Genomic DNA, 8,953 nt, shown 5'->3' on the forward strand with positions numbered 1-8,953 from the left:
CTGTGGTAGCCATGCTGGTTAAGTGTTCCTTGAATTCTAAATAAATCACTGACAGTGTCACCATCAAAGCACCCTCACACCATATCACCACCTCCTCCATGCTTCACGGTGGGAAACACACATGTCGAGATTATTCGTTCACCTACTCTGCGTCTCACAAAGACACGGCGGTTGGAACCAAAAGCTCAAATTTAGACTGTTCAGACCAAAGGACAGATTTACACCGGTGTAATGTCCATTGCTCGTGTTTCTTGGCCCAAGCAAGTCTCTTCTTCTTATTGGTATCCTTTAGAAGTGGTTTCTTTGTAGCAATTCATCCATGAAGGCCTGATTCACACAGTCTCCTCTGAACAGTTGATGTTGAGATGTGTCTGCTACTGGAACTCTGTGAAGCATTTATTTGGGCTGCAATTTCTGAGGCTGGTAACTCTAATGAACATATCATCTGCAGCAGAGGTAACTCTGGGTCTTCCTTTCCTGTGGCGATCCTCATGAGAGCCAGTTTCATCATTGACTGCACTTCGAGAAACTTTCAAAGTTCTTGACATTTTCCGGATTGACTGACCTTCATGTCTTAAAGTAATGATGGAATGTCGTTTCTCTTTGCTTATTTGAGCTGTTCTTGCCATAGTATGGACATGGTATTTTACCAAATAGGGCTATCTTCTGTATATCAACCCTACCTTGTCACAACCCAACTGATTGGATCAAACGCATTAAAATACATTCCACAAATTAACACCTGTTAATTGAAATGCATTCCAGGTGACTACCTCATGAACTGGTTCAGAGAATGCCAAGAGTGTGCAAAGCTGTTGTCAAGGCAAAGGGTGGCTACTTTGAAGAATCTCAAATATAACATTTGATTAACACTTTTTTGGCTACTACATGATTCCATATGTGTTATTTCATAGTGTTGATGTCTTCACTATTATTCTACAATGTAGAAAATAGTCAAACATACTCTTGAATGAGTAGGTGTGTCCAAATGTTTTACTGGTACTGTACACAAATAGGCCTATAATAAATTAATCTTGAAGACTGCCTAAAGGGGTGATTCTGGTTTTGGTGGACTGACCATTACATGCTATGATCAAGATGCATACTTGCAACTTAATTTAATCAAATCAGTAAAATTGCAATTCATGTCTAGTTAGGTGAGAGGAACATAATGTAGTTATCAGAGATTCCACTGGGAATATCATTGGCTACTGGTAATATCATTGGCTACAATCTAAACCACAAGTAAGTATAAGTGATATTGCACTCATGAGCATTATTGAATAAAGCACAAAGTTTAAGTGGTGCAAGGGTAATCAACCTGGTATTGAGATGGAAAATCACTTGTCATTAAAGTACTATGCCCAAACCATCTGGGCTTGAGTTCTGAGGGTCTGAGGGCCTGGTCTGTGGGTTGAGGCCCGCAGGGTTTCAGCTTCAGTTGGGCCCTCTTTCTCCCCCAGTGCTCCCATTTGATTCACTCTGAGAGACTGGGATTGTCAGTTACTGTCAAATGCACATAGCTAGTGTTCAGCATGTCATTGGCTCGCTCATCTCTCGATGAACTGCAGGTTGATCTCGCTCTCTGGCACCAGCAGTGTCCGGGTCATGGGTTTGACTGCTGCACCACTGCCTTCTGGATCGGGCTTCACATCAAACTGCATCAGAATCTGAGGGGACCAGGAGAGGGGTTGAGAAAATGAGAGGGCGCCCCTCACGTGTACAGTACTTGGAAGAATTGAAGTCCACTATGAGGATGAAAATGTACTGGGACTCAAAACGCTATGGAAATGATATGTCATTTACAGAGAACCTCACTGCCAAAGCCTAGCTGTAAAAGTGACCAAAGATCTACTCACTCGTGCCAGTGCCAGGTAGACCTCCAGCTCTGCAATGCGGCGGCCGATGCAGCTGCGTTTGCCCACGCCGAAGGGCACTGAGGCGTAAGGGTGGTGGCCTTTGTACCTGTTCAGCCAGCGATGGGGCTGGAATGTATCCGGGTTCGGGAAAAATGCTGCATTCCGGGATGTGGCGAAGTGGCAGAGGGTGATCAGAGTCTGGATAAGATAGACTTGTGAATTGGTAGGAATAAGTTTTAAAATACTTGGTAAAATCCTTCCATTACATATGTTTGCCTTCTTCCCACCTTAATATCACATCAGATTGTTAAAAAAATTTGGACAAAGAAGCACTCAACATCAAGTCAACACTTACGTTTTTGGGGAGGAGGTAGCCTCCGACCTGGATGTCTTTGTCAGCGATGACCCTGGAATTGGCCGCAATAACAGGATAAAGTCTGGAGAAGCCAAAACACAACAATGTCAGTGTGACTGATCAGTCTAATGCTTGATCGATTGGTTGTAGTTGATTGAATCAGGGGTACATAGTTAATTCAATTTGGTAGTGGATGAATTGAGCTCCCCTTAATTACATAATGAGGAGCTATGAGCACTTACCTGAGCACCTCCTTCACCACAGCCTTCATGAGGGGCATGCGAGCCACGTCAACAGCCCCAGGCACCCTCCGACCCCCCATCACGGCCAGTACCTCCTCCCTCAGCGAGGCCTGCACCTCGGGGTGCCGAGATAGTTCGTACAGGGACCAGGACATGGTGCTGGAGATCTGAACACACACAGGACACAACAGGTCAGTACGCCAGAAGGATCATTCACCATAAGGTCACTAGCAGTGGATGGAGAGGATAGTGAGCTCCTTACAGCTTAAGACGAGGTAGTATGCTGTGATTTACTCAATTATATAGTATACTTTTGACTAGGAGTGAGAGGAAATGGAGATGTATGACTATTGGATATTTTATAAACTAATAGTAAAGAGCAGGCTCAAAGATGGAGCGATTAGGGCAGAGAAGACAATGAGGAGGGAGAGATGCAAGAGGAAGAAGACATGAGAGTTTCTCTTCACCGTGTCCACCCCAGCCAGAAGCATCTCCGTGACGTTGCTGTACACTGTCTTCATGGGCAGCCCTGTGCGGGTCAGGAAGTAGGTCAGATATCGCCCCTCCACCTCCTCTCCCCGCGCCACCTTCTCCGCTTCCTCCTTCAGACGCTGGTCAACGTGACCTTTAGCTGCAATGAGAGAGATCAGAGTAAAAAAATCTCAGATCTGGGTTCAAATACTCTTTAAAATATTTTAAATACTTTCAGCGTTTGCTTTAGCCTAACGAATGCCAGATGGGCGGGGCTTGCATTGGTTCCAAAGCACCAATCATCAATCAATTCCAGCTGAAGTATTTCAAATAGTTTTTGAACCCAGATCTGAAGGAGCTCTAGTCCAACTAAGGGAATCTGTATAGCTTGGAAAATAAAAAATAGACCTCCGGGAAAGCTTACTACAGGGATTACATGTGATGGATGGAAGGCAGCCACACGCACTATGGGTCCTACTGAATGGGAACGATTTATAGCAAGTTACTAGAAATCGATCCGTAGAGGGTAACTAACCACTGGGGGCATCTAATAATTATAAGTAGGTCAGTGAAGTTAAATAGATCTAATGTGGTGACAAAGGTGACATGTACTAAAAAGTTGACAGAATTAAACCAAGGTGGAGCAATTTTATTTGTCACATGCTTCGTAAACAACAGTTGTAGACTAACAGTGACATGCTTACTTATGGGCCCTTCCCAACAATAACACAAGGAATAAATACACCATATGTAACAATAGTATGAGGCTATCAAAGATGGCAGCTCACCGAATTGGAAAATGTAGTCCCAGCATTGGTAGAAAGTGTCCCAGGGCATGGGAAACAGCTTGTGTAACCAGGCGGGCATAGCCATGGTGAGGAGTGTCATGACAAACATGGTGTTAATTGACTGGATGAAACACTCTGTCTCCGTGGGAACCACAGGGTCTAGGCAACCAATCTTGGACTCGAACAAGACTGAGGAGATCCCTGCAGAGAGGAAGACAGGCACAGGTCAAGGGTGAGAAGGGTTTGAAGGGCTTTGTTTGTTTTTCCTCTGTAATACAGATCCAATCAAGCCTATTATAGACTTGTCAGAATACCCTATCCTACCATACACAAGTAAGTGGTGGTAATAGACAAAACTAGAAGCCCACAATGCTAATTGACATTGATACAATAAAGTTGCTTCCTGATCTTGTGTCTGATCTTGTGTCTTACCTCGGATGCTGAACTCATATGCCACCGTGTAAAAGTACAAATAAAAACAAAGAGAACAGGTTGAGTGCAAATAGGTCTTACCTTCAAGGCCGAAGAGGTAGAACTCACTGCTGATGTTCGGGACGAGACCGCAGGGGTTCTGGTGCCTGCTGCGGCGGAGCTTAGCAATGAGGTCATCAACAACGGCATTTAGAGTGGTGTCGTAGGCCTCCACCGCCTTTGGATGTAGCATGTGCTTCCCCAGGAGAGTCCGCACCACCTGCCACTCCTCCCCTTCACTGAAGAGAGTTAAGGTTAGCATTGCAAAATTCCTAGAACTTTCAATAAATTCCATGGCTTTCCCAAAAATTCCTGTAATAAGGAGGGAATAAGCAGGAAATCCGAATCCTCCAACCAGGTTTTTTGGAAAACCAGGGAATTTATTTAAAGTTCCCAGCGATTTTCAACCCTAAGTAAGGTAAACAGAAAATAATGTCATCAATGAGTTTGCACAGGAAACATCCAATAGTTTACATGTTTTATACAGGCTGAGCCAACTGTAACTGTAGGCTACTTAATTGAACTGTAATTGAACTGTGAGCATTTTCATATTCCTGCTCATTATGTTATAACCCATAGGTAATAATAGATCATAGGCTGACATCTGTCTCTTTCCTGAGTCTCTGTCTGTGTCTGTCTGGCTTCTAGACCAATTAGTCCTTTGTCTTAAAGGGATACTTCAGGATTTTGGCAAACTCATGGATACCATTTATATGTCTCTGCATCCAGTATGAAGGAAGTTAGAGGTAGTTTCGCTAGCCAATGCTAACTAGTGTTAGCACAATGACTGGAAGTCGATACCATAGACTTCCATTCATTGCCCTAAACGCTAGTTAGCAATTGTGCTAATGCTAGTTAGCAACTTCCTTCAAACTGCACACAGAGACATGGTATCCACGAGTTCATCAGACTCTAGGGAAGTAGATAAAGGGCTTCATTGCCAAAATCCTGAAGTATCCCTTTAAGTCTTTGTTTCATCTCTGTTAATCTTTCCTGCTTCCTGTCAACAGCACATGAACCTGATGTCAGAACAGCTCAGATTAGCATGACAAGCATGGGAGGGGAGACAGCAGAGGAGGAGAGTGATGGTACCCACGCTGTGAGCAGTCCGTAGCCATGACCTCGTTGTTTCCTGTAGTCCTTCCAGGAGGAGAGGTCAGAGCGGATGGGGGTCTTGCCCTCCTGCCTCAGAACTTGCTCAATCAGGGCTGGCTCTGCCACGTGCACCGTCAGGATAGGGCCGAAGCTGGCCTTCCACATCGGCCCATAGCGCTTCACACCCTCAATCTGGGAGAAGACAACACATTTGTACACAACGCATATAGATGGCATGATTCACTGGAGATGGAACCATCCATAGAATTAGAAATAATCTATTTCTATGGATGTAGCATCAACATGTTGTGAGCAGACCTAGCTACAGTTCTATGACTGTATGTACATGACTGTACATACATACCCCAACCAGAAGCTATGGATTACATGCAACATCCACACTGCGCTAAAGGGTAGAGCTGCCACTTTCAAGGAGTGGGACTCTAACCCGGAAGCATATAAGGAATCCCGCTTTGCCCTCCAACAAACCATCAAACAGGCAAAGAGTCAATACAGGATAAAGATTGAATCGTACTACACCGGCTCCGATGCTCGTCGGATGTGGCAGGGCTTGCAAACTATTACAGACTACTACACCTCCCTCTGCAACTGAATCCTGGACTTCCTGATGGGCCGCCCCCCAGGTGGCAAGGGTAGGCATCAACACATATGCCACACTGATCATCAACACGGGGGCCCCTCAGGGGTGCATGTGCTCAGTCCCCTCTTGTACTCCCTGTTCACACATGACTGCATGGCCAGGCACGACTCCAACGCCATCATTAAGTTCGCAGGTGGCACAACAGTGGTTGGCCTGATCACAGACAAAGATGAGACAGCCTATAAGGAGGTCAGAGACCTGGCCGTGTGGTGTCAGGACACCAACCTCTCCCTCAACATGATCAAGAGAAAGGAGATGATTGTGGACCACAGGAAAAGGAGGTTCGAGCACGACCCCATTCTCATCGACGGGGCTGTAGTGGAGCAGGTTGAGAGCTTCAGGTTCCTTGGTGTCCACATCACCAACAAACTATCATGGTCCAAACACACCAAGACAGTCGTGAAGAGGGCACGAAAAAGATTGACTGAAAAGATTTGGCATGGGTCCTCAGATCCTCAAAAAGTTCTACAGCTGCACCATCGAGAGCATCCTGGCTGGTTGCATCACTGCTTGGTATGGAAACTGCTCGGGCCTTCGCCCTCAAGGCACTACAGAGGGTATGGGTATGGGGTATGGGTATGGGGCCATGCTTCCTGCCATCCAGGACCTCTATACCAGGTGGTGTCAGAGGAAGGCCCCTAAAAAAAAGACTCCAGCCACCCTAGTCATAGACTGTTCTCTACCGCACCGCAAGCGGTACCGGAGCGCAAAGTCTCGGTCCAAAAGGCTCCTTAACAGCTTCTACCCCCAAGCCATAAGAATCTTGAACAGCTAATCAAATGGTTACCCAGACTATTTGCATTGCCCCCCCTTTTACACTGCTGCTGCTACTCTCTGTTTATTATCTATGCATAGTCACTTTAACTCTACCTACATGTACATATTATCTCAATTACCTCGACTAACTGGTGTCCCCGCACATTTACTCTGTACCGGTACCCCCTGTATATAGCCTTGCTATTGTTATTTTACTGCTGCTCTTTTAAAAAAAAAAATGTACTAATTCATTTTTTACTTACTTTTTTACTTTACATATTTTTCTTAAAACTGCCATGTTGGTTAAGGGCCTGTAAGTAAGCATTTCACTAAGGTCTAAACCTGTTGTATTTGGCCCATGTTTTAAATTAAATTTCATTTGATTTTAAAACTGCTTGATGTAAAGTGTAAGGACAAAATCTGTAGAAATACTTTCAAAGCTTTGGGAGCACCCTTGTGCTCCCCATCTACACCTATGAGGCAGCAGGTATTTCCCAAAGCACAGAAAAGTGCCCTAGTGGCCTACGGCACTTTCCTGCTCAATGCCCTATCAGTGTAAACGAACTGATGTATGTATACCATTTATCTAACATAGTCTATGCATATGCAACTGCATGTCTGGTGCATTTAGGTCATCACAGTATAGCTTATGTTGGCCCTCTCATTGCTTTTTAATTGCTGGGCACTTACATTACACACTGGTGGTTAAGTTATACAGTCGCCTACAAGTAAGGAGAGGCTGTAACAGAGTGTCTGCCCTACAAGACCATGCCACACCCAACAGCAATGCCATAACCTATCTATTACAAGACAATGTGTGATGACCAGTTAAATCTGAAACACTAATCCCATACATTCACGCGCCTGTCTTGCTTTAATAGAAAGAAAGTCGTGAATTAAAATAAAAAAAATGAACAAGTCATCAAAATAATTTACCTGCAGCTCGTGGAGGCGGGACAGTCCCCTTTTGGCGAAGAGGTCCCATACAAATTTGGCGACGGTGGGTCCCGGCATTTCCTCCAGAGTTTTCACCCTGTGCGCCGCCTCTATCTTCTTCCGGCCAACTGAGCTCTCAGCCCAATTCTCCATCCACTTGATCAGCGGAGTCATACTGCGACCAGACACTTTGAGGGCTTGCTGCAGCATCCTTTTTGCTATGTTCATGTACTGGTAGGGAAACACATGCAAGTCTATCGGGTATCGGTGCTCATCTTGCACCAAGGCACCAATACACTATTTATATCGCTCGACCCATGTCGGACTGGGACCTGCGCGACATAGAGTTGTTAAGTTTCTCATTGGGGGCCAATTAAAGCGAATCCTGGCGTCGACCCCACCCAGTGGCAAGGTTTTGGACGCAGTAGGCGTGGACTATTTGGAAGGTGTGTCCAGATCTCAGAAGTCAGACTAACCCAAAGTAGCGCACACATGGAAGGTAAATCATATTTGTTTCTGTATTTTTCTCAGACACAAATGGAGGCTGCCTAGAAACTACTTTCGGGCTAGGCCATTAGGAGGAAATTAATAACAAACAGATAATGCATAATAAGATGTGTTGCCATAAATACAGCCTGGTCTCATACACTAGAAGTGGGACTTCCGGGACAATCAAATTAGTATGCTATATTATGTTTGGTATGGTTACATAAGACAGAAGGTTACTTAAGGTAAAAAACTAAAGGAGAGTGGTTGATATGGATGGATGGATGAATAGGTGGGCGTATAACGTGAATGTCTAGCAACCCAAGGGTTGTATGTTTGAAACTCATCATGGACAACCTTAGCATTTGAGCAACTTTTCAGCTACTTACTACTTTTGAGCAATCTTGCAACTACTTAGCATGTTAGCTAACCCTAACCTTAACCCTTTTAGCTAACCCGTACCCTAACCTTAACCCTTTAACCTAACTCCTAACCTTAACATTAGCCACAACAAATTGGATTTCGTAACATATTGTACATTTAGCAAATTTGTAACATTGTGTGGACCTCAAGAAGAGTAGCTGCTGTAATTCGTTACAAATCATATGAAATTGATGATGGACATCCACAAATTAATACATACCATATTAAACGTAACTTCTTACTAAATGGAGCTTTTTCTCAAATGTATGTACAGAATAATACAACATTCTCTGAGACCAGGTTGCAGCGGGTGTAGTTTACCATTTCAATGTATTCTACTCCTATTCTATTATGTTTATTTGGTGTGGATAAGTAATTCTACACTTGCATGAGTATGAAACAAACATGCA

The 8,953-nt window shown here is 44.4% G+C and overlaps 1 protein-coding gene across 1 annotated transcript; it reads right to left on the reverse strand.

Moving 5' to 3' along the window:
• Positions 1 to 938: 938 nt before the first annotated feature.
• LOC115143688 (25-hydroxyvitamin D-1 alpha hydroxylase, mitochondrial-like) lies at positions 939 to 7,952 on the reverse strand. The gene is made up of 9 exons (XM_029684161.2): positions 7,635 to 7,952; positions 5,283 to 5,473; positions 4,229 to 4,425; positions 3,716 to 3,916; positions 2,924 to 3,087; positions 2,457 to 2,623; positions 2,215 to 2,296; positions 1,860 to 2,057; positions 939 to 1,670 (listed from the first exon to the last, which is right to left on the reverse strand). The coding sequence occupies exons 1-9, from the start codon at positions 7,860 to 7,862 to the stop codon at positions 1,551 to 1,553; spliced, it is 1,548 nt and encodes a 515-aa protein (XP_029540021.1). The 5' UTR covers positions 7,863 to 7,952; the 3' UTR covers positions 939 to 1,550.
• Positions 7,953 to 8,953: the final 1,001 nt, after the last annotated feature.

The sequence above is a fragment of the Oncorhynchus nerka genome, linkage group LG15 (genome assembly GCF_034236695.1).
Source record: "Oncorhynchus nerka isolate Pitt River linkage group LG15, Oner_Uvic_2.0, whole genome shotgun sequence".
Classification (NCBI taxonomy): Eukaryota; Metazoa; Chordata; class Actinopteri; order Salmoniformes; family Salmonidae; genus Oncorhynchus; species Oncorhynchus nerka.

Coding starts and splice junctions, on each gene's coding strand:
- LOC115143688 (XM_029684161.2), bottom strand. CDS start 7,862: ATGAACATAGCAAAAAGGATGCTGCAGCAAGCCCTCAAAGTGTCTGGT. Junction 2,624..2,923: donor TTCTGGCTGGGGTGGACACG/GTGAAGAGAAAC, acceptor GTGTGTGTTCAG/ATCTCCAGCACCATGTCCTG. Junction 1,671..1,859: donor TCTACCTGGCACTGGCACGA/GTGAGTAGATCT, acceptor TGGTCCCCTCAG/ATTCTGATGCAGTTTGATGT.